The sequence below is a fragment of the Toxorhynchites rutilus genome, unplaced genomic scaffold, assembly GCF_029784135.1.
Source record: "Toxorhynchites rutilus septentrionalis strain SRP unplaced genomic scaffold, ASM2978413v1 HiC_scaffold_20, whole genome shotgun sequence".
NCBI lineage: Eukaryota > Metazoa > Arthropoda > Insecta > Diptera > Culicidae > Toxorhynchites > Toxorhynchites rutilus.
The window spans coordinates 33,764-57,913 of record NW_026599762.1 but is presented as its reverse complement, the minus strand read 5'-3'; the positions used below and the strand labels follow the sequence as shown (position 1 = coordinate 57,913).

At 39.7% G+C, this 24,150-nt stretch overlaps 6 protein-coding genes across 6 annotated transcripts; 3 read left to right on the top strand and 3 right to left on the bottom strand.

Moving 5' to 3' along the window:
* The first annotated feature begins 111 nt into the window (after window positions 1-111).
* LOC129781756 (histone H3) lies at window positions 112-581 on the top strand. Its single transcript, XM_055789335.1, has one exon. It carries the CDS (start codon window positions 144-146, stop codon window positions 552-554), a length of 411 nt encoding a protein of 136 aa, XP_055645310.1. The 5' UTR covers window positions 112-143; the 3' UTR covers window positions 555-581.
* A 3,919-nt stretch (window positions 582-4,500) lies between these two features.
* Window positions 4,501-4,941, bottom strand: LOC129781770 (histone H2B-like). The gene has a single exon (XM_055789350.1). The coding sequence runs from the start codon at window positions 4,923-4,925 to the stop codon at window positions 4,551-4,553; it is 375 nt and encodes a 124-aa protein (XP_055645325.1). The 5' UTR covers window positions 4,926-4,941; the 3' UTR covers window positions 4,501-4,550.
* Window positions 4,942-5,142: 201 nt separating this feature from the next.
* On the top strand, window positions 5,143-7,548 carry LOC129781763 (histone H2A). Its single transcript, XM_055789343.1, has 2 exons — window positions 5,143-6,193; window positions 6,272-7,548. The coding sequence occupies exon 1, from the start codon at window positions 5,181-5,183 to the stop codon at window positions 5,553-5,555; it is 375 nt and encodes a 124-aa protein (XP_055645318.1). The 5' UTR covers window positions 5,143-5,180; the 3' UTR covers window positions 5,556-6,193; window positions 6,272-7,548.
* A 6,521-nt stretch (window positions 7,549-14,069) lies between these two features.
* LOC129781767 (histone H2A) lies at window positions 14,070-15,038 on the bottom strand. The gene has a single exon (XM_055789346.1). It carries the CDS (start codon window positions 14,973-14,975, stop codon window positions 14,601-14,603), a length of 375 nt encoding a protein of 124 aa, XP_055645321.1. The 5' UTR covers window positions 14,976-15,038; the 3' UTR covers window positions 14,070-14,600.
* A 1,017-nt stretch (window positions 15,039-16,055) lies between these two features.
* Window positions 16,056-22,197, top strand: LOC129781734 (histone H2B type 1-N-like). The gene is made up of 2 exons (XM_055789314.1): window positions 16,056-16,341; window positions 22,112-22,197. Exons 1-2 carry the CDS (start codon window positions 16,056-16,058, stop codon window positions 22,195-22,197), a joined length of 372 nt encoding a protein of 123 aa, XP_055645289.1.
* Window positions 22,198-23,587: 1,390 nt separating this feature from the next.
* LOC129781753 (histone H3) lies at window positions 23,588-24,104 on the bottom strand. The gene has a single exon (XM_055789333.1). The coding sequence runs from the start codon at window positions 24,083-24,085 to the stop codon at window positions 23,675-23,677; it is 411 nt and encodes a 136-aa protein (XP_055645308.1). The 5' UTR covers window positions 24,086-24,104; the 3' UTR covers window positions 23,588-23,674.
* Between the last annotated feature and the right edge of the window lie 46 nt (window positions 24,105-24,150).

The window sequence follows — 24,150 nt, the reverse complement described above, 5'->3', positions numbered from 1 at the left end:
TTCCCCTTCTTTTGTCCTTTCCTTTTTGTGCATGCGTATGGTAGAATGACGACATACGTGAGGTATTAAAGCGAAGAAAAGCGTTGAATTATCCCATTCATTCAGCAACTTTGAAACCGTTAACTCTACTGAAATCGTAAGCAATGGCTCGTACCAAGCAGACCGCTCGTAAATCCACCGGAGGAAAGGCTCCTCGCAAACAGTTGGCCACTAAAGCTGCTCGTAAAAGTGCTCCAGCTACCGGAGGAGTCAAGAAGCCACATCGTTATCGACCAGGAACCGTCGCTTTGCGTGAGATTCGTCGTTATCAAAAGTCGACTGAATTACTGATCCGTAAGCTTCCATTCCAACGTTTGGTTCGTGAGATCGCTCAAGATTTTAAGACCGATCTTCGCTTCCAGAGCTCGGCTGTTATGGCTCTGCAGGAAGCAAGTGAAGCTTATCTGGTTGGATTATTCGAAGATACCAATCTGTGTGCCATCCATGCCAAACGAGTCACCATTATGCCGAAAGATATCCAATTAGCTCGTCGTATCCGTGGAGAACGCGCTTAAATCTGACTGATCTCTGACAAATCTCATTCTCAAACAAACGGCCCTTTTCAGGGCCACCAATTTATTCGAAAAGAGTTTGAAAAACTGTTTTCTATCTTCAACATTACATACGGCGGAGCCGCACGATATATTGAAACATCAAAAATCAAATATAAATGAACTTCTGATCTTCTTTTATTGACCATGGTGCTACTGACACTCGACCGCAACGGTTATGTTTTAGCGCCATCCTAAAAGAGAATAATAACTATAGAAGTTTTCTCCTACAACCGGATGCATAGCTTTTTTCAAAGCTGTCTTCGGTACTAAATAAAGCGTTTTTTTCAGCAACAGTTGTCCGGACATCAGGAAAGGAGGAAGCAGCCGAGAAGCCCCCAACGGCCATTCAGGAAGTTGGTTCGGTCGGATTGGCCACTTTGACCGGCAGTTTTCACTGCCCCTTGCGTGTCCCGCTGTTTGTGCCCGTCTCATCAGCAACGTTTTTCCTGCCAGTGACGCGCGATTTTGGCGCAATTTCTACTCGTCAATCATCAGCAGCTCAGGAGGTGTGGAGAGAGGTTTTCTTCGCTTCGTCGCTTCGAACCGCTGCGGCGATTGCCCTGCCGTCGGCGGTATCCGGTCCCTTCCCCGCTACCCCACTACCATTTGGTGGTGTATTAGGAGTGGTTCTTCAACACGATCGGTGAGTGACCAAACCTTTCTTAATACCAGGAGTTAGTGAGAGATAGGACGCCCAAAGGGTATAGGTTAAAAATTTTTTTTTTTTTACTACATATCCCAAATTGATTTTAATTTAACTGACATTTAAAAAGTGATTTTTTCCAAGTGTTTTTAAAAAATAGTGTTTTTCCGCCAAGTGATTTCGGTGTTTGTTCATGTGACTGCGTTGGCATTGTCCCCCGCCGTTACTGTCCTCCGCCGTTTTCGTCCCCCGTCGCACGTCGTAGGGTCTACTTTGGTTAGTGAATATTTTACGACTTTTTCGCCGGCTACACCTGGGTGTAGCTAGGCAACAAAAATGGCTTCCAGTAGTTCCGGACCTCCAGGAGGCCGGGCTACAAACCGTTACCGTGGAAGACCAACCCAACGGACCAGTCCATTTTGGGCTGACCCACTGAGTGGTGATCTTGAAATTTTTCTATTACGGGCCACAGGGGAAGATACCCTCCCCTCGAACCCCTTTCTTGTAAGCAAGACAGTTGCCAAGGCAGGATCCTTAGAAAGTGCAAGACCACAACGAGACGATAAAAACCGAATTCAATATGTACTCTCAGTAAGAGAAAAGGATGTTATCGAAAATTTACTTTCAATTAACAAGCTAATTGATAACACCCCAATAGAAATTATTCACCATCCGACTCTAAATCAACGCAAATGCGTTGTCACCTGTCGTGAAGTTCTAGATTTAAAGGAAGACGAATTGTTAAAAGAACTAGCCGATCAAAAAGTGATCGAGGTAAAGCGTATCACCAGGAAAGAAAATGATTTGATTATAGCCACACCAACATTAATTCTGACCATTCGTGGAACTGTTGTTCCTGAATATATAAATTTTGGATTTCTTCGAGCAGGGACAAGGAATTATTATCCAAACCCCATGCAATGTTTTAAGTGTTACCGCTTTGGGCACACAACAAAACGGTGCAGACGAAATACTCCACTCTGCAAAAACTGTGGAAAAGAACACAAAATAAATATTTCCGGAAACAAAATTTGTAAATCCCCTGAATTTTGCGTCAACTGTAAGGGTGATCATACCTCATCCAACAGGACGTGCCCAATATGGGTAAGAGAAAACAACATAACCAGAATAAGAGTAGATGAGGGAATATCTCACAACGAAGCTAGGAAAAAGTATGACCTCCAGAACAATGGAATAACCTATTCCAGTGTGCTGCAGGACAGACTTAATACCATTCAAACAACAGTAGATGGCTGCACTCAATGCAAATGCCAATGTAATTCCGCTAGACCCAATCAGGATAATAGCCAATCCATTACTTCAGGCAATGAAACGGAAAGCTCGGTAGATGAATCTGAAGAAGATTCCGAAGAATCAGAAGAAGAAGAAATGGAGGTACCAAAGAATATAGAATCTGAAGAGGATAGACAGGATATGCAAACCGAAGAGGAATCAGATAATCCAATGGAATACATTGAAATTAGGAATAAAAATAAAAGGAAAATCTCGAACAAAGGAATATCTTCTGAAGAACATAAGTCTTCTGATGAGGAAAACAAGCAAACCAAAGAAGTCCAACGAAAACGGACAAGGAACGAACAAACAAATCAAATAAATGGAAGAAACAACACACACACACACACCAACAATAAACACCCACATAACAACAATCAACAATCACAAGCTAACACTCTAAACCACTCCACTCCAAATAAAAATAACACTAACACAAATAACACACACACCAGGAAAGTTTCCAGCCCTCCAAAGGGTAATAATAAAAACAAATAAATTATTACTTCTATTACATAATTTTAACCTTTGATCTGCAGCATTTTTATATCAATCAATATTATTTTAGTTAAACCGAACGGCCCGGAGTTGCCGTCCACCTTATTTTTGAGGGAGGTAGGATGGACGGCGGCTCCAGCCCTCGATCTCTTGATACTATTTACCATACTTTGCATAAAATAATTCATAAATCGAAAGACCTGGAGTCACCTTCCGCCTTATTTAAGAGGGATGGGACGGAGGGCGGTCTTCAGGCTTTCACTTATTCATATTATATTTAATCTGATTAATTCTTTAAATAACTTTCATAATCGTAGGACCGGAAACCGACTCTCACCTTATTTTTGAGATGGCAGGGTGAGCGGCGGTTCCTAGTCTAATATTATATTTTCTCTAAAGGCCGGGAGTTGTCCTCCATTTCACTCAGTGGGAGTGATGGCGAAGACTCACGGTTGCAGACACCATAAGGACAGCACTATCGGACGACGCCGTCGAGCAAAAAAGGACCATCTAGTTCCTAAAGGATACAGGTTCATTCGATCAGATCTAATGACAAATTACTATATCTACCTATACTAATAAAACTACGTTTGTTTTCTCTTCTAATTTCAGCAAAAGATGAGCAGGTTTTTTACGCCCTTTTTAGAAGCGAGCTCGTCAAGCACACTAAAAGGGGCTTTTTCCCTGCTCCAATTGTTTGGTTGTGTTTTTGGCCCCAGAGCCGTGTAGGGTGCGGCGATACGACATACGTCCATAGCGGTTACTAAGATTGAGTCGAGCGAGAATAACGAATTTTGCAATAGTTTTTCTTAGTTTTCCTTTAGTTAAATTTCCCGCCCTCAAGGGCAAGAGACGAATGAACTCTCAGAGTTTAAAGTCTCTCTAATTCATTACCATTACCATTACCATTTTATTGACGCTAAAAATTATAGCGAATCATATTTTACGACACCTTTTTTACGGTGTTCCTGACTTAGTTCTAAGTACCCTCAGATTATCCATATATAAAAATTGAATAACATTTTAAAAGTACAAAGCTCGAGGTTTCCCAGTTTCATGATTTTTTTATGTATATAGCTTTATTGTATAAACACCAAAATCAATCCTGTTAAACCTCTCTACGATTAGTTTCTCGACACTAAACTGCTAACTCTTCTAATTTTGGTGCAATTGCATTGAGAACAGATAATGATGCCGAGTCTTCAATTAGCATCTGCAACTGAATATGAGGATTTCAATCATTGAATTCACTATATGCATCATCATACATTCTGCACAATATCATCACTTCATTCCCAAACGTAACGTCAAACCAACTACATGAAATTGTTGTATCTACTCATTTCGGATACCTTTTGTGATATGACTTTTCTGAATCCCTCGAATTAATCACACGAGAGGCGACTCATTATGACAACGAAAATCTACAAATCAACAATTAGAAAACCTTTTCCTACACACTTATCAAACAAATTTGTGGCCCTGAAAAGGGCCGTTGTTTTTTTTGCTACATGACTCGGGAGTTACTTGGAGCTGGTATACTTCGTGACGGCTTTGGTTCCTTCGGAGACAGCGTGTTTGGCCAATTCTCCTGGCAGCAGTAAACGAACTGCGGTTTGAATTTCACGAGAAGTTATCGTTGAACGTTTGTTGTAATGCGCCAAGCGAGATGATTCAGCGGCGATGCGTTCGAAAATATCATTCACAAAGCTGTTCATGATACTCATGGCTTTGGATGAAATACCCGTGTCAGGATGGACTTGTTTCAACACTTTGTAAATGTAGATAGCGTAGCTTTCCTTCCTGCGGACCTTCTTCTTTTTCTTGTCGGTCTTGGTAATACTTTTCTGGGCCTTTCCAGACTTCTTCGCTGCCTTTCCACTGGTTTTAGGAGCCATTGCTATGTTGTATCGCTTTTACTGTTCGAGAGGAACTAATGTCGAAAGCAAAGGAAACATCATGTTTTATGCTCGGTCAGGGTGGAATGTATGACCGTCCCCTTTCGTTTATGTTGTCATTTCATTATATTCGTAGCGCTGTCTGAGAGTGAAACAAACATTGTTTCAGCAGGTATAAAAGAGGGTTCGTTATCCGGAAACTTTCAGTACAGTTTCGCTTCGCACGTGAATAATTTCATAATTATATAACAAAAAATGTCTGGACGTGGTAAAGGAGGAAAAGTTAAGGGAAAGGCGAAGTCCCGTTCAAATCGTGCTGGCTTACAGTTCCCAGTGGGTCGTATTCATCGTCTGCTCAGGAAGGGAAACTATGCCGAACGTGTTGGAGCTGGAGCACCCGTTTATCTGGCCGCAGTGATGGAATATTTGGCCGCTGAAGTATTGGAATTGGCAGGAAATGCCGCTCGTGACAACAAGAAGACCAGGATTATCCCACGTCATCTGCAGTTGGCTATCCGTAATGACGAAGAATTGAACAAACTACTGTCGGGTGTAACTATTGCTCAAGGCGGAGTCTTGCCCAATATCCAAGCTGTTCTGCTACCCAAGAAAACCGAGAAGAAGGCTTAAATCAACAACGACATGAAAGTGCACTAAAATCGAGAACCCAACCGTCCTTTTCAGGACGACAACAAATTTTTAATAAAGAGTTACAATGATTGATTTTCCACCCTCCACTAATCTAAAAATCAATCCACAGCAATCACTGAAGGAGAGCGTCTGTTTCCAAACAGATATAAGTTAATCGTTATACCGAATAGGAAATATTAAAGCAAACCTAAAAGTATGCTGTTTTTTACCGCCCATACAGTGTTTAACATAGAAACGAAAATAGGAAGATTTGTCAATGGAGATGAGTTATAAACCGACACGCATATCGAAAATCCAACATATTTTCTTACAATGGAAATATGCTTCGATGTCTTGAATTATAACAAAGTATCAACTCACAACAACTAATGCTTCAAACATTGCTTCGAAACAAAATCGAATTTCGACCTGAAAATCAACAAAGGCAAGCAATATCAATATACGGGAGAAAATTGCAAAGTTGAGCAAAACATAATTATCCCAGGTAGCAGTGGAGATTGGCTGAAAGAACCGCCACCGTAAAGTATACCAGCTGCCAGTGAATAACATTTCCAGTAGGGCCATTCCATTCTCATTCAACGAAACATCATCACTGTTAGAAATCCACACTAAAAACGGTAAATTCCGATCCTAAAACCGAACCTAAAACAAGACTCGATAATTATCTTTCCTTTATTCCACATTCATATAAGCAGCATATTGACGGATTGCAGCGATGAATTGTTAGGCTGTTATGTACTTGAACTCATCTATGAAATTTTATTATTTAGGCAACCTGAATACCAAAGTTGAAATTTAGTACTTCTGTTTGAAATGCTCAATATAAATTAAAAGAGGCAGTGTAGCTAAAGAAAAAACACTCGACAAATATTAATACATGTTATATTTTTTACATTTTTCCGTGCTGGAACGAAAAATCGTTCCGCATGTATTGTAACTGAGCTACGATTGGACAATCTTTAGAAAAAGATCGATTTTCTAAACAGCGTAGGGATCAATTAACTGATTGAATCGGTATCAAAGAATCGATCTTAAATCGAAAAATCGAATGACTTTTTTCCAATTTATGTAGTTATTCTATAAGTGTCGTCTTTTCTTAAAATGCAAAAAATGTAGAGACGACGAGTGGGTAGGAATTAAAATTCATCTGTTATATTTTTCATATTTTTTATTCTAGGCATAAAGCATGCTTAAATTTTCTTTTACAGTTTCACAGAATGTTCTTCTTCCGAGAACGAGAATCGTTTTACGATAGTATAGTTTTCATTTTTCGGTCTAAAACTATGATATAACTGAGTTTTTGCGGAAAATTGCTTCAAATGATTATAACGGGTTTTAAGTTTTCTTTCTATTGCTTTATAACTTGTCGTCTCTACATTTTTTGCATTTACCTGAGATACCTTTACCTGATACATGTTTTTCATTGTCCTTAATATCTACCGATTACTATACTTATTCCTATTTTCTACTCATTAAGCTACCTGCCCAAAAACATGTTAACTTTCAAAAATCATAACTCAAAAACTAAAAAAACTCCTCTCTGAATTTTGGATATGTTATGTAAAAAAAAACTCAGCTTTCAAGAGAAAATATAAAAAAATATAGCGCCATTGGTACCGAAACCATGTAAGCTATAAAAAATGAATACAATGAATAATAACGGTTAGCTTTGAAAAATCATAGCTTAAAAACAAAAAAAACTCCTCTCTGGTTTCGAGATATGTTCTGTAAAAAATTCTTAGCTTTCACGAAAAAAAATATATATAAATATAGCGCCATTGGTCCCGAGACCATGAAAACTATAAAACACAAATACAATTAATAATAACGAAGCCAAAAGTCAAATTTTATGCAACTCTGGTATTTTTTCAAAAAAGATCAGCTATAAGTAGATATGTCGATCATCTAAATCGGCTCAGTAGTTATGAATTTTTCAAGAAGTAAGTCTTTGAAATAAGTGGAAAAATTTGAATTTTCGGACCACCCTACAAATGGAAATAGTCACCCTTACAAAAAAAAAAAAAAAAAAAATACGGGTCTAATGGTTTGCGACAAAAAACAAAATTTCCACTTTCCACGAAAATCTGAGAACCACTATATCGGTTTGGCATGAAATGGCTGTAAGGGAAGTGGGGGCATAGTGGTCACCCTAAGGAATATGTCCATTCCCAGCGTCCACATATCGATTCAATTCCCGTTTCTCGAAGAATATTATAGTTCAACTCATTGTTGTTCAAGATAGCAAACGGCTTTTACTATTAAAATTCAAAATAGTACACTTTTCATCAATAGAAAAAAGGTGAAAAATCGAACTTTTTTTTTGCTAGGAGGTAAAGTGGTTACCTGGTGGGGACAAAGTGGGCGCTCGCACATATCTAAATAAATGGGATAGATTTATGCGATTTTTTCGTTCAAATTTCACATTGAAATCAATCAAATCACAATTGAAATCACATTTGATATAGTAGGTACTTGTTTGAAATAAGCTTGGCCTATTCACCTAGAGTCTCAATTTAAATTTTCTCATGCATACAAAAACATAGTAAGAAACACATAACGTTCCGCATAACTAGGCTTGGTTTAGTTGGAGTGGCATATTTATCCAGGGTCAAACCCACAAAAGGATCCTTTATAAGAGCAGAATGTGGTGTGGTATATCAGCTTTAGTAAACAAAACATTGTATTGTACTTTGCCCCAAACATCAAAATAAATTCTAATGCTAATTAATCGCAGAGATTAAACAAAATATGTGTTCACCTCTCCTAGAATATGTGAACAGGCGTCCAAACTGATGATTTGTCCAATATATCAGATTGAATAAACTAAATTTCACGAGAAATTCCTTAGATACCATGCGCACAAAACTACGGCCTAATGGCTATCGAGAGAGCAATTTCTGTTTTTATTTATATTGTAACATGCGACAGCTCTACTAAAGTACAGGGTGGCTCAAAAGTAATTAATTTCTCCAAACTTAAGGTGACTATCAATACGGCATCTATAGTCAATAGTTATACTACCAAACAAGCAGGTGACCACTTTGCCCCCTATGACCAATTTGCACCCACTACCACTATATGTATAGAATATGCTCACTTACCTTTAAACATGGTGCTGGAGCTCTTTGATTAGCTTCAAAACCACCCTCCGTTCTTCGCGCTGCTTCCTTCACTGACAAAATGGAAGCCTTTTCCTTTCATGCTCTGTGTTGTCATAGCACTCTTATTTCATCAAACACGGGAAAATTACATGGATTTTATTATATTACGTAATATTATCACTGCGATATATACGACTTGGCAGTATATTTCTGTTACTAACTGTCAGTAGCCTTTTTAAGCGCTTGTGTTTGCTGAGACTGAGACTGACCGGAAAACTGAACTGGATGACGCGGGAAATAACCACGTTATCAAAAATCCGCGACACTACCGGCAACTTCAGAAATGCACTTGTGCAATTACACAATATTTTTCATAATTTTGTTCCCAGGCCATCGAACTCGCACAACACTAACACAGCAGCATGTAATCAACTTTTTATTCAACTTGACAGCAACCCCAGTTATCCGGAATTGACCAAACTAGACGGTGGCCTCCTACACCGTACAACACTACCATTTAAACTATATCAGCCGCATCCACGAGAAACGCTATCCAAATTATTACAAATTGGTTGGTTCTTAGTTAAATTCAGCCAGCGCAAAATAATGCTCTTATTGCGAGCGGGACGGTATAAGCGACCGTTCTTGGTGGTGGTGTAACAACTTCTCTTCATCTGAAGTATTCGTGGATCTCTCTCGATTGATTTTGTGTTGGTGATCTCCGCGTTTGCTACTAATACTCTATAGCAAAAAACTTCGGTTTTGTTTTCTTTAGCTAGCCTCTCTCGCAATCTGGTTCGGATGTTGCGTGAGAAGCGTAATTGGATCAATGGACACGAAGAGCAATCGAGGAGGAACCCTTCTGTCGAAATTATAGTAGAAGTCATTGACCAGAAACCGACGATGCGTAATTCGCAGAAAAGAAAATCTCGGTCTCCGGCGTAACGCTTTCGTTTTCGAAACTTTGATTTTACACCCCGGTATAGAAATGAAAGACGTAGTCCTACGTCAAAATACATTCATTACGATTTGTTCGCTCGTTGGATTCACATACAGACTAAAAAGGGTCCTTTTCAGGATCACAAAAAGTCTAAAGAGTTTATTGTTTTGTTATCACTCGATATCCCCATCTTGTTCGGCTAAACCTTCCTGTTTAGCGATTTGTTGTCACTCGCCACAGCTTTCACAGTTGGAAAATTTCTTCCCATCCAGCTTGTGACATATTTTACAGTAAATTACATTCAATGGCACGTCGCATTACCACCACTCAGTGCCGGATTGGAGGTAATTTTAACCTGTAATTGAACATTTGCGATGACAGTGGTACAGTGTCGACTTTCAATGTGGGATCATAATTTGGATCTCTATGTTTACAAAAATGTCCAACTAAATAAGTCACATTACATGTCCGTCCAATTAGCTAAATGTCGAACTAATTGTAGATTACTGTACTTTCAATCTGGAAACAATTTAAGAATTGGTGAAAATTGAATAATCAGGAAAGTCCCCAACTATCAATAAGCTCAGAACAACTGCCAAATTCACATACTCATCAAATCCTGGCAAACAAATTATGAAAACATCAATTTGTGTTTTATTATTATTTTGGATAATGTTTTAGAAAGCATTGAACTTTATTTCCTAAACTCTTTTTTGGAAGGTTTAATGGCCCTGAAAAGCGCCTTGTTTTATGGAATGGTTCCAATTTAGAAAACTTAGTACTCGTGGTTTTGAAAAAAACCATTTCGAACGCCCTCGATGCCGCCTTGTTCTGGATTTGCCACCAAAGCAGTTTGTATAAAGAACAAACTTTTTTCTTCTGCTACCTGATGCCGTTTTGCGATTGCGTTTGCCACTCGCCATTCGCTGCAACTGCCTGTTGTCTTGATGTCCGCCGAACCGAATGTGTTATGTTCCGAATGCAGGTTTTCTTATCGTCGCGAGCAGCTTTGCCAGCCAACTCGATCACTCCGGCGGCCGAAACTATATAACGCCGGCTAGGTGGACTGGTACACAGGTACTAACGCGCTCGACCTAGCTACCTTTTCCGGTGCAATTGGCGGATACACCTACGGGAAATTGCAGACCACCACGGTTCGAGCGGGATTTTGCCTTTCCCTTCACTTTTCCTCCTTTGCCATATCCAACCATGGCTGCTTGTGTTGGTTTGTTGATGTGAGGTGATGCGAAACGATGTGGTGTACGGTTCGGATGAGAATGATCGTTACGGCAGCGGAGAGGGGATTTTTAAGCTGACTGGCTGGCTCGAGAATTACGCATGTGTGAGACTGCGACCAATGTTTCCCTCATTTTTTTCTTTTTCCTTCCCAATCGTGCTTCATTCTATTTCGCTGCTGCTCTGGTTGCCCGTTTTGGTAGGTACGATTTGAGGAGCACAGAATGGACCAATCAAAAATGGGCACATAGTGTATTTGGACAATGCTTGATATTTCACAATTATTCAATTATTTATCTCAAGAAAAATGAAATGTTATTCGTTATGATAGATGCGTAGATATATTTCCTATCAATTGATGCAAAAACCTTTGCGATCTATTGAGAAATGCTCGAGTTATAAGCGTTCCAAATCTTGCATTTTTTCCTACTTGTTCAGTGCCTAGATTTCCATTTCACCCCCTATATCTTCCGGTTAGACGTAGTCCTACGTCAAAATCACAGCGCGCCGTATCAATTTAATGTATCGTGCGTAAAATGCTTCTCACTATTGCTGAACGGATGGAAAGGGCCGGAATGCTTCTGGTTATACCTTAGAATGTGTTCGAAACGCCTTTAAATTAAATGAAGGTCTTCACATCTGGCATCTCTGATACAGAGCTTTACCCGAACGGGTGAGTTATAAGTAGCCGGATAAAATGAAAACATGTTTGGTAAAAGTTTTTTTTGAAACTTTTTGCGTATTTTGGAATCGTCATGGCGTGATCCACTGGGAGTAGTTGCGTACACGCGAGACAGCAGCTTGTCAAATTAATTTTTTGCTCATTAGTGCAGGAGTAGAGTAAAGTTTTTCCAAGATGCTTTCTCAAGGCTAGAGACGAAAGAACTGAAAAGTTTGAAATCTCTATAATCAAAAACCAAACCATTTTTTGCTAGGGATAAAGATCAGCTCAAGGCTAGGTGGAGGTACGGTGTAGCAAATTATGGGTAATACGTGCCGTGGGAGCAGGTGCAGGATGACAGGAATAGGACAATAGATCTTCGTATTGTAAAAAAAATTGAACGTAGAAATCGTATTGTAAGAATAAAATTGTGATTGCTAACAGATCAACAAATGAATTTCTAGATCAGCAGAAAACAAAATGTAGACATTCGGCAACATTATTTCCTACATTGACGTCGATCAATTCATTCAAAAATTTACACGATATACTGATTTCGGTTCATACGGCGCACTACAATTTCACAGTGTCGGCTACTGGGTCAATGACTTCCACCCCAATTTCGGCAGAATTGTGACTCCTAGGTACTTCTTCGTGTTTATTGAAACAATTATAGCATCGTTTTAGATTGGGGCAATGTATTCGAAGATGACTGTACTCGTAGCATCTCGTAGTAGGATAATACGGTCGAGTTTACATGCGAAACACCTCAACTTTGTATGTGTTTTTTTTTATTAGAGGCGAATGAACAGTCCAAAGTCTCTTTAACCCTCCTATACTCGCGTGCAAAATCATAACACGTTGCCATTGTGTATTTTTCAGGCTTTATTGGCATTTATTTGAAGAAGAGAGTATGATTGAATGAAAAAACTCCTAAAAATATGTTATCTTCGTTCTAATTCAATTAATAAAATTCAAATTTTATTAATTAAAAGTAAGCAACTGAATATAATTCATGGAAGTATAAAGAGCTAAAAAATAACATAAAAACGTATTAATCGATTGTGGTTTCACTGGAGTAAGAATCGGAACATAGTATAACTGCATGCTCGAAGTAAACATATTTTTTTCGGTGAGAAGAATGAGAAGGAGAAGAATGAGAAGGAGAAGAATGTATAACGTATTCTAGATAATTACCAGATGATAAAGGTGCTGGAATATAGAGTTTGCATATTTCTAATATTTATTGTCTCTTAATTCTTGGTAAACTAAGAATTAATGCCTTTTTCTAGATGGGGCATATATATACAATCTTTTATAAAAGGATTTCTAAAAACTTCCTTTTCTTTTTCTTGTTTTCTTGTAGATATTGTCCATTTTTATAAAAAAATATCCCCGAAACTGTAACTGTTAAAAGTTACCATAAGCCACCGATTAGTTTATAGTTTACCGTTTACAATTCTTCCACAAGTGAAATTCTTTCACAAGTGTGTATATGTATGACCATTATATTTAGCGAATAACTATACGAAAGTCAAACATTCATGCCAGAGTTGTTCACACGCATAGAAACCATGCAATATTCACGTGAACTAAGCGATCACAATATCTATTAGGATCGTTACTTCAACCTAATCTAATTTTGAAGTGATAGAGACACAGGGCACTTTATATCCACTTTCAATTAATTTGCAATCTCAATTCTGGATATTCACATAAAATGGTTTTTCGTTGCTTTCAATCCATTGTTTGGCCTATTGCGTATACGTGTTATCATGATAACCATTATCGAAATGTTTGTGAAAATTGAAAAATGTGTTTTTTTTCTCTGTTTGAACTATTGTCAAATGTGAACTTTGATGGAACCTAGGCTGAGTCTCAACAGAAAATATGAAAAATTGCGCGAGCTGAGAGGCTTAGAATGCAAGGGGTGTAAGTGACTTGATCGATTTCTCTTCATCAACTTTTTCTTTAGTTAATAACTCAATTGCAAAAACGTTCCAATTTAAGTTTGCTATAGAATCTGATATGTGAGGTTCTGACCTATCTTCCACATTGTCAAATACAGCTGGGAATGTATTTGCAGCTAAGCTATGACCAAAAAAGAGAGAGAGTAGAAGTAGAGAAATCGATCAAATCACTTACACGCCTTTCATTCTAAGCCCCTCATATTGCATTGTCGGGTGAAAAACATATTTATGTCTTTTCGAATCCAACGATATCAATGCCAGGACATCAATAGCTATGAAGCTACTTATGTGTGTTGGGTTACAGCTAACATTTAATGATACTGGTATTGATACCGCTGAACGAAAGAGTGGAGAGAGGAGATCACTTGAAACATGGCGACACTCTATTGTCCCCAGAGTTTTGACGAAGGGCAGGTTTAAAGGTTTAACATGAAAAAACTGAAAGGACTAAGCTGGCTTCCGATTGAGAGGTACGAAAGAGTACACTCAAGCGTACCAGTTTGCGATGTCTCATCAAGAATTACTAATGATTTTATTTAGCCAACTACATTTATCTATGTATCCATTCCCCTTTCCTTTCTCTTTAAAAAAAAGCAGCACTTCTGGATTTTGCTACCTTTTTACTTTTTTTTGTTGCTTCCTACTAAGAGGTCGTTTATGCCTAAATTACAAATGATATGTACATATGGACGGAAATGTTTTTTTTTCTGGCAGCTGGTATACCCTCTGTAAATTTGGTTCCTTTGGGCCAGCTCGACTACCTGCGTGAGATCATCATGTTTTACCCAACAAAATTTCGCTTGTGTAATTAATACTGTTTGCCAGTGTTGATTTCATGTCCCTATATTCGGTTTCATCTGGACACATTCCTCGCCGCGTTATGCCGTCTGAGCTTAGATTAAGATTTCAAATTAGTGTAACGATGTACTCATATCGTTTTTGAAACAAATGCTTTCCTAATCTTAATGTACACTGTAACTGAGGATTGGATTTGATCGAAACAAATGGCAAATCGTAGGCAAAAAAAATATTGTTACTCTTAGTTAAGAATGTTTTGTCGTCCTGAAAAGGACGGTTGGGTTCTCGGTTTTCATGTAATTCGAATTCGTTGTTTATTTAAGCTTTCTTCTCGGTCTTTTTGGGCAGTAGAACAGCTTGGATGTTGGGCAAAACTCCGCCTTGAGCAATAGTTACACCCGACAGCAGCTTATTCAATTCTTCGTCATTACGGATAGCCAACTGCAGATGACGTGGGATAATTCTGGTCTTCTTGTTGTCACGAGCGGCATTTCCTGCCAATTCCAACACTTCAGCGGCCAAATATTCCATCACTGCGGCCAGGTAAACGGGTGCTCCAGCTCCAACACGTTCGGCATAGTTTCCCTTCCTGAGCAGACGATGAATACGACCCACTGGGAACTGCAATCCAGCACGATTTGAACGGGACTTTGCCTTCCCCTTTACTTTTCCTCCTTTACCACGTCCAGACATTTTTTGTTATATAATTATGAAATTATTCACGAGCAGAGCGAAACTGTACTGATGAAAATTTTCGGAAAGCGAACCCTCTTTTATACCTACTCTACCATTATTAGTCTTCCATTCAGTCGGTGCTACGAATATAATGAAATGACAACATAAACGAAAGGGGACGGTCATACATTCTACCCTGACTGAGCACAAAACGTGATGTTTCCTTTGCTTCATTCTTTGTGTGGACACCGACTGGATAACATCGTTGCTGGACGGGCTGGACGGCGAGGGATCGAGTGCCTTTCTCAAGGCAAGAGGGCGGAGGTGGTAGCGCTGGAGTAAAATAGAGTAGTGTTTTCAAAGGGCCTTTCTCAAGGCTAGAGACGAATGAACTGAAAAAGTTTAAAGTCTCTATAATACAATACCATTACCATTACCATTCCTTTGCTTTCGACATTAGTTCCTCTCGAACAGTAAAAGCGGTACAACATAGCAATGGCTCCTAAAACCAGTGGAAAGGCAGCGAAGAAGTCCGGAAAGGCCCAGAAAAGTATTACCAAGACCGACAAGAAAAAGAAGAAGGTCATACTGATTTTTACCTCCGACCGAGAAGGTCGTCTTTTTCAGCTCGGCGTTTTGGCGTTTTGGACAGCAGACTGGGACGTCTCCCGTTGGCGATTTTGAAGCGGATTCATTTGGCGTGGAAGCAGAAGGCGAATAGGAGAAGGCATCAGCTCGTTTCGACCGTGGAAAGCGGGCGCTCACCGGCTTGCCGGAAAAAGCGCGCGCTTTCGTGGCGTCACTGACGCTACCCTCATAGTGCCTCTTTTAGTGTTTAGAACCAAATAATACATAGCGTGAATATACGCAAACGAATTACAACGGTGAAGTGATTGAACTGAAAGTGTATACGACTGAAAAATTTTAGTACGTTTTTTCCAAATTTTCGCGTTACAGTTAATCAGTTTTGGGCTATTTCGTTTTTCTCCATTGAGTGTGTTAAACGTTTTCTCGCACACATCCGAATAGTGTTTTGTGAGGTTTGTGTAAACCGAAACCATTCTGCCGGCTATACCCAGGGTGTAGCTAGGCAATATCATGGCGTCCAGTAGCTCCGGGCCTCCGGGAGGCCGGGCTACAAATTTTTACCAAGGAAAGCCGACTCAACGTACCGCTCCAGAGTGGGTTGACCCTCTGAACGGTAATCTTCAAATTTTACTCTTGCGTGCTACAGGAGATCATGTGTTACCATCCAACCCATTTGTTGTGAGCAAAACCATCGCCAATTTCGTGAAAGATTTTGATAAAAACAACGCCCGACCATCAAAGGACGATAAGAAGAGAACGCAGTACATCTTAACGGCCAGAGACGAGGACACCATCGGTAAGCTCCTCTTAATAAATGAACTCATCGATAAAACACCTGTTGAGGTAATATATCACCCAACATTAAATCAACGCAAATGCGTTGTCACATGCCGTGAAGTGATTGAAATACCTGAATCAGTAATTCTCACTGAACTTGCCGACCAACAAGTGATCGAAGTTAAGCGGATCACTAGGAAGGAAAACAATATAGTTATCCCCACAGCTACCCTTATTCTTACCATTCGTGGGACAGTGATCCCAGAAGTAATTTTATTTGGATTCCTTCGCATCGGAACTCGGAATTTTTACCCGAACCCGATGCAATGTTTCAAGTGCTTCCGCTTTGGACATACGTCGAAACGATGCCAACGCGAGAATCCACTCTGTCGAAATTGCGGCAAAGAACATGGCACAGAAATTAAAATATGTAACGATGTCGCCCACTGCATTAATTGCCAAGGGGACCACTCCTCTTCAAGCAGGAAGTGCCCAACATGGCTAAAAGAAAACGGAATAACCAAGATTAGAATAGATCAAGGCATTTCATATAAACAAGCCAAGGATCTTTACAACATTAAAAATAATGGACCTTCATATTCAAGTGTCCTACAAGACAGGCTAAATATTATTCAAAAACCGACTGCTAGCTGCAACAAGTGCAAATGTAGTTGCGTTTCAGCTGAAAACAGTCCGGTAACAAGTCGCGAAAGTACTCCATCCACAGTTGACACTACTATGTCCGAATCTGATACCTCGACCACCGAATCAGAATATGATTCCGATGTTTCTATGGCAATCTCTGAGGCTCCAAGGAAAACCAAAAGGAAGATATCTTCCAAAGACACATCTTCAGAGGAGCTAAAAACCTCGGAAGATGAACTTCGACAAAATAAAGAGAAACAAAGAAAGAAGACACGAAACAATCAGGAATCAACGGAAACCACACCACAAAAAAACAACACACAAAATAACACACAAAACCAAAACACACAAAACACCAACACACAAAACAACAACACACACAATAACAATACACAAAACAACAACACACAAAACAACAACAAGAAAACGACAAAAACACTAACTTCCTCCACCCCAAACAAAAATGACAAGAAATCCGGAAAGAACAGCACCCCTTCAAAGGGGAAATAAGATCCACCTTACTCGTCAATACATTCACTTCAACGAGCAAACTAGCTATTCAATGGAACATTCGAAGTCTCCAAAGAAATTTTCCGGAATTACAAACATTAATTTATAAATATAATCCCACAATCATAGCTCTTCAAGAGACTATGACGCAGAAAAATTTTCACAAAGATTCTATCAAAGGTTACACCACTTATTTCAAAGAAGGACCCAACCCTTCATTCAACGGGGTTGCAACTTCAATAAAAATCGGCACCCCCCACAATTTTCTCCCCGTTAACACCGCTCTACAAGCAGTGGCAATACGCATAAACCTTCCGTTTCCAATCACAGTAGCCAGCATATACCTTTCTCCTACGTCCGATGTGGCTCCTCTACGGGGTCAACTGGAACATCTTCTCAACCAACTTCCCTCCCCAGTTCTCCTTATGGGTGATTTCAATGCTCACTCGTATGCCTGGGGATGCTCATACCTCAATCGAAGAGGGTCCATTTTAGAGGATTTTCTCTCCGATAATACTCTCACTTTTCTGAACAACGGCCAACACACCAGAATCAATTCTGCTTCTGGCTCTTCTTCGGCCATAGATCTCACCATCATATCCCCTCAACTTTGTTCAAAGCTTTCATGGAACACTCACGATGATTGCTGCAACAGCGATCATCTCCCAATATGTATTTCCCTTGGCCAACCTTCTCCAGAAGTTTCAACAAGGCCTAGATGGAAATTTGAATATGCAAACTGGGCTGGCTATCAATGTGACATTGAAAGCTGCCTCTCAGCCAAACAAGATTGGACACCCGAGGACTTTTCCCAAGCCGTCCTTGAGGTTGCAATACGACACATTCCTAGAACCAGCGGAAATCCTGGTAGAAAATGCGTCCCATGGTGGACACCTGAAGTAAATACAGCCATCAAAGACAGAAGAAAAGCCTTACGCAAGCTAAGAAAGGCCCACCCGGATAACCCATCTAAGCACACTCTGCTAGAGAAATTCCAAAGGGCTCGCAACAATGCTAGAGCTATTATTAAAACAGCCAAGCATAACAGCTGGATTAAATTCGTCAATGATATTAATCCTAACACGTCGTCAAAGGAATTATGGAGCAAAATTGGCAGGCTTCATGGCAAAAAAAGGAACAATGAATACAACCTTCTAATTGCCGGTCATTATACAAATGATCGGAAAACTATAGCAGAGGCTTTCGGAGATTTCTTTGCCTCCACCTCATCCAACCAAAGCTTCGATACCACCTTCCAAACCCGCAAGGCAGAATGCGAAAAAATCCCCATTGATTTTAACACCGACGCAAATTTTGACTTCAACAAAACTATTTCCCTCAAAGAACTAGAATGGGCCTTAAACAAAACAACACGCGGCTCCACTGGACCAGATGACATCAGCTACCCAATGCTGAAAAACCTACCCTATCTTGGGAAAAAAGTTCTTTTAAAACTTTACAACAATGTATGGAACAGTGGAATTTTCCCAAATTGCTGGAAAGAGGGCCTAATGGTCTCTCTGCCTAAACCAGACAAGAATAATCACCTGCTGGACAACTTCCGTCCCATTACCCTTCTGAGTTGCGTCGGTAAAATCATGGAAAAAATTATCAACCGGCGCTTAACGACCTTTTTAGAGTCAAACAAGCTGCTCGACCCTAGACAATTTGCCTTCCGCGCGGGTAAAAGTACAGAAGACTGCCTCGTAGCTCTCGAAAAAGTCCTAGACGACGCCGCTGAAAGTAATCTGCACGCAGATGTTGTATCACTCGATCTTAGCAAGGCCTTCGATCGAGCATGGAGGTACCCAGTTCTGAAAAATCTTTTCAACTGGGGGGTTCGTGGTAGATTAGGCTTCTTCATCAAAGGGTTTCTGGAAAACAGAACCTTTAAAACAATCATCAACAATCACAAGTCTTCATTGAAAATTCTTGAAAACGGGTTTCCCCAAGGTTCAGTCCTTTCTCCAACACTCTTCAATGTTGCCATGCAACCTATTTTTGAATTAATTCCCGACAGTATAAACATTTTTGTTTATGCTGATGATATCACTCTTGTCTCTGTCAGTGGCTTTGGGCTAGCACAGAGAAAGAGACTTCAAAGTACAATTGATTCCATACAAAACTGGGCCCAACACATAGGATTCCAATTTTCGCCAGAAAAATCCCGATTCATTCACATTGGCAAAACACTCAAAAAGAAATCCGCCCTAAAGCTTAATCAAACCGAAATCCCTCAGAAGAGAACACTAAGAATACTGGGCGTAACCTTCGATACCAGGCTTAACTTTTTACATCATGCTCAATTGGTCAAAAAAGCCGCCAGCAGGAAAATGAATATCCTCAAATCCATTACAGGAAGTTTATCCTCTGGACACAGAGAAACACTGCTTAAAATCATCAATATCTGGTTGATCCCCCAAATCCTTTACGGAGTAGGCATCTTCAGCCGTGGTGGGGACAGAGTACTCAACGCCATTGAACCCATCTACAACAAAGCAATAAAGCTAGCAACAGGAGCCTTCACCACAAGCCCCACTCTTGCTGTTATGGCGGAAAGTGGTCATCTGCCTTTCAAACACCTTGTAACAAGAATCATCACAGGCAAAGCCATCCGACAACTTTCACTTCCTGACAATGACCCCAATGCACCATCAGTAATTCGAGCTATAAATTGGTTCAAAGACCTCACGAACCAAGACCTTCCCGATATATGTGCACTTTCAACAGCCACGGGAAGAAAATGGAACGTCATACCGCCGAACGTGAATCTTGATCTTCTCAAGACTGTCCGTGCAGGCGACCCTCCACCAAAAATTAAAGCCTGCTTCAACCATCTCACGGCTACTCACTTTCAAAACAAACACCAGGTCTACACAGACGGTTCTGTTAACTCCGATGGAGTTGGGTGTGGAATTTTCGAGAACAGATACACCGGTAGCTTTTCTCTTCCACCGCAATGCTCCATCTTCAGTGCGGAAGCTTTTGCTCTATTAATAGCTACACAAGAGTGTACCCATGATCACCTTCCTACGGTAATTTTCTCCGATTAAGCCAGCTGTCTTCAAGACCTGCTCAGTGGAAACAGTAAACACCCATGGATAATACAGACAGAAGAGGCTGCTTCAGAAAAAAACATCTCCTACTGTTGGGTTCCTGGTCATTCCGGAATCCTCGGAAACACAGCCGCAGACAAACTGGCCGGTAAGGGTAGCAAAATGGAACCACCAGTTATACCCTGTCCTCGAACTGATATAGTTCGCTGGGTCAAACAGCAAATTCGCGAAAGCTGGAACATAGGCTGGTTAAATAGCCCTCCCACCCATCTCCATCAAATCAAAAATACCACGCTTCCTTGGTTTGATCAAAACAACAGCAAAGAAAGACGGGTGCTAACCCGTCTTCGAATTGGACACACTTTTTTCACACACTCACACCTAATGAAGAAAACCGAAAGACCACTTTGCGCATGTAACTCAGCCCAAGTTTCAGTTAGGCATCTTCTACTAGAATGCCAACACACCAAAGATGCTCGTGTCCGACACAATATAGGTCAGAGTCTCCGAGACATTCTCAGTAGAGACGAGACACAGGAAACCAATTTGATTGCGTTTCTGAAAGAAACCGGCTTCTTTGGTAAAATCTAAAATACACTCTTATTTCAGTTAGTCACTTCACCGCCGCGTATGCATATACATGTAGATATAAGTAAATAAAATGTATATATATGTATGCATGTACATGCGCATGCATGCACAGGTTTATGTACAAAATTACAAATCTAACAAAAATGGCGTATGTATGTGTATGCATCTATAAACATATAACATACAAAAATACTAAAACAAATAAAAATACATAAACATAAACATCTTTCATATATAACTCACAAATTAACTTTTTCCAGCATATGCAGCAGTACTATATAATCAAACAGCATACCTTTCAAACATATTATTATTTTATTTACTCAATTCTAACCACACTAATTCATACTTATCCAGCATTTTACTAACACCATTAAACTAACTACATTTATAAATCACCCAACATCACATCATTCCTTCCCACTCCATCCCACCCCTTCTCCTTACCATTCCTTTCCTTTTTCAACCCACACCCCCCCCCCACACTATCCCTTTCCCTTTGTTCTAGAGCTTGGTTCTACGATGCTTCGTCGCCGCTTTGGTACTAATTAATAACAATACAATTACGTTACAGCTTATATTAAACATCTTATATGGCATAGGATATTTTCCTGCCTTCGCCCGGTTTTACATCTGAGCAGACAGGTCCGCTGAATATGGTTTTTTCTTCTTTTTCACCAGCCTCCTCAAGACTGGTGCTCAATGGCTCTTCTCAGAGCTAGAGGCGAATGAACTGAAAAGTTTAAATCCTCTTAAAACCAAAAAGAAGAAGAAGAAAGAAGAAGGTCCGCAGGAAGGAAAGCTACGCTATCTACATTTACAAAGTGTTGAAACAAGTCCATCCTGACACGGGTATTTCATCCAAAGCCATGAGTATCATGAACAGCTTTGTGAATGATATTTTCGAACGCATCGCCGCTGAATCATCTCGCTTGGCGCATTACAACAAACGTTCAACGATAACTTCTCGTGAAATTCAAACCGCAGTTCGTTTACTGCTGCCAGGAGAATTGGCCAAACACGCTGTCTCCGAAGGAACCAAGGCCGTCACGAAGTATACCAGCTCCAAGTAAATCCCGAGTGATGTAGCATAAAATCAACGGCCCTTTTCAGGGCCACAAATCTGTTTGACAAGAGTTTGGGAAAAAAGTTCTCTAGTAGTTTGATTCGATTGATAATGATTCCCCTCTCGTATGAGTTTCATCACAAAAAGTATCCGAAATGACTCGACGTCATGATTTAAATTAATACAACTTATTGAGAAGTTTGTAAAGCACATTTCGAGACTTACATGATGATTTTATACAGAATTCATAGTGCAATAAGTGAATTCAACAATTGAGCATCCAATATTCAATTGCCAACTCTTGTGTTTTGTAGATTCTAATTCAAGACCCAACATGATCTGTCCCAAATGAAATTGCAGTAAAATTAAAAGAGTTAACAACTATCTACACCAAGATAAACGAATCGATGAGAAGTTTGGCAGGATTTATCAAAACATCAGTCAAAATAATAAAAATAAATGAAAGACCCCTCGAAACAAAATTTGAACTTTGTACTCAGAAAACATTACTCAATAATCCTAACTGGTTATTCAGAGAACGTAGAGTAAAAGCAAACATTGTGCACAACTAAAATTAGTTCGTTAGCTTTGAAATAGTTCAGATTTGATCATATGTATGGAAACATGTTTTTCATCAAAAGTTATCTTCTAGAATAACATTGACCGTTAGGCTCAGAGCGTCATTCATATTCGGGAATATTTGTCTACATCGTGTCACAACGTATGTAATACTAATGTTAGAAAACTCATTATTTACCTTAATGTTGGTTTGTCCGATTTTGGGTGTTTTCACGCAGCTAGCAAATAATGCAAATCGATTTTTCTTTTTGAAAATCACACATGTAATCAAGACGAGTTTGGGTTCGTTGGAAAGCCCCCAGTCTCTAATTGCTAATAATACCATAAGGCGTTCCAATTGTTCATTTTTTTAAATGTTTTTTTAAAGATTGTCCGGTTTGTTCGGTTTTAGAAATCACCATTTTTGAATGAAGAAATTCGAATTTCAGAGTAGATGTTGTATTTTTTATTGCCAACATCAGGGCATCGAACAAACCATGATCAAAATTGAGGTCATCGAGATGCATCAATTACATAATTTAGATATATAAATCTGATATAAATGGTGTTTACAATATTTGTATGTGTCATAATCCAGAAAAGGTCTGAATACGTACCAAACTATCATCTGGCGATTGATTAAAAGTTAGCTCAAATGAGGGCGCGTTGACACCATTAGAAGGTGGACTTTGTAAACCTTCAAAACATACGAATCCGTCAAAATATTCTATAAAACTACTGTAAATCATGAAAAAGACAATTTTATTTATATGTTTGGAAACATTTGAATACCTGATTTGACACAGGTGCGCTAACTAGAGCATTCAAAGAAGTGGACAAACCAAAATCATTCACCTTACTCAAACTCTTTTCGCATAAGTTAGTGGCCCTGAAAAGGGCCGTTTGGTTGAGAATGAAGGTCAAATTTAGGCGCGTTCTCCACGAATACGACGAGCCAATTGAATGTCTTTCGGCATAATGGTGACTCGTTTGGCATGGATGGCACACAGATTGGTATCTTCGAATAATCCGACCAGATAAGCTTCACTTGCTTCCTGCAGAGCCATAACAGCCGAGCTCTGGAAGCGAAGATCGGTCTTAAAATCCTGAGCGATCTCACGAACCAAACGTTGGAATGGAAGCTTACGAATCAGTAATTCAGTCGACTTTTGATAACGACGAATTTCACGCAAAGCGACGGTTCCTGGTCGATAACGATGTGGCTTCTTGACTCCTCCGGTAGCTGGAGCACTTTTACGAGCAGCTTTAGTGGCCAACTGTTTGCGAGGAGCCTTTCCTCCGGTGGATTTACGCGCGGTCTGCTTGGTACGAGCCATTGCTTACGATTTCAGTAGAGTTAACGGTTTCAAAGTTGATGAATGAATGGGAAAGTTCAACGCAT

What these genes read in the sequence shown, in the direction of transcription:
- LOC129781770 (XM_055789350.1), bottom strand. Translation starts at nt 4,925, where the DNA reads ATGGCTCCTAAAACCAGTGGAAAGGCAGCGAAGAAGTCTGGAAAGGCC.
- LOC129781734 (XM_055789314.1), top strand. Translation starts at nt 16,056, where the DNA reads ATGGCGTCCAGTAGCTCCGGGCCTCCGGGAGGCCGGGCTACAAATTTT. An exon ending in CAGAGACGAGGACACCATCG is followed by an intron (nt 16,342 to 22,111) that starts GTAAGCTCCTCT and finishes TTCAAACCGCAG; the next exon opens with TTCGTTTACTGCTGCCAGGA.
- LOC129781767 (XM_055789346.1), bottom strand. Translation starts at nt 14,975, where the DNA reads ATGTCTGGACGTGGTAAAGGAGGAAAAGTAAAGGGGAAGGCAAAGTCC.
- LOC129781753 (XM_055789333.1), bottom strand. Translation starts at nt 24,085, where the DNA reads ATGGCTCGTACCAAGCAGACCGCGCGTAAATCCACCGGAGGAAAGGCT.
- LOC129781756 (XM_055789335.1), top strand. Translation starts at nt 144, where the DNA reads ATGGCTCGTACCAAGCAGACCGCTCGTAAATCCACCGGAGGAAAGGCT.
- LOC129781763 (XM_055789343.1), top strand. Translation starts at nt 5,181, where the DNA reads ATGTCTGGACGTGGTAAAGGAGGAAAAGTTAAGGGAAAGGCGAAGTCC.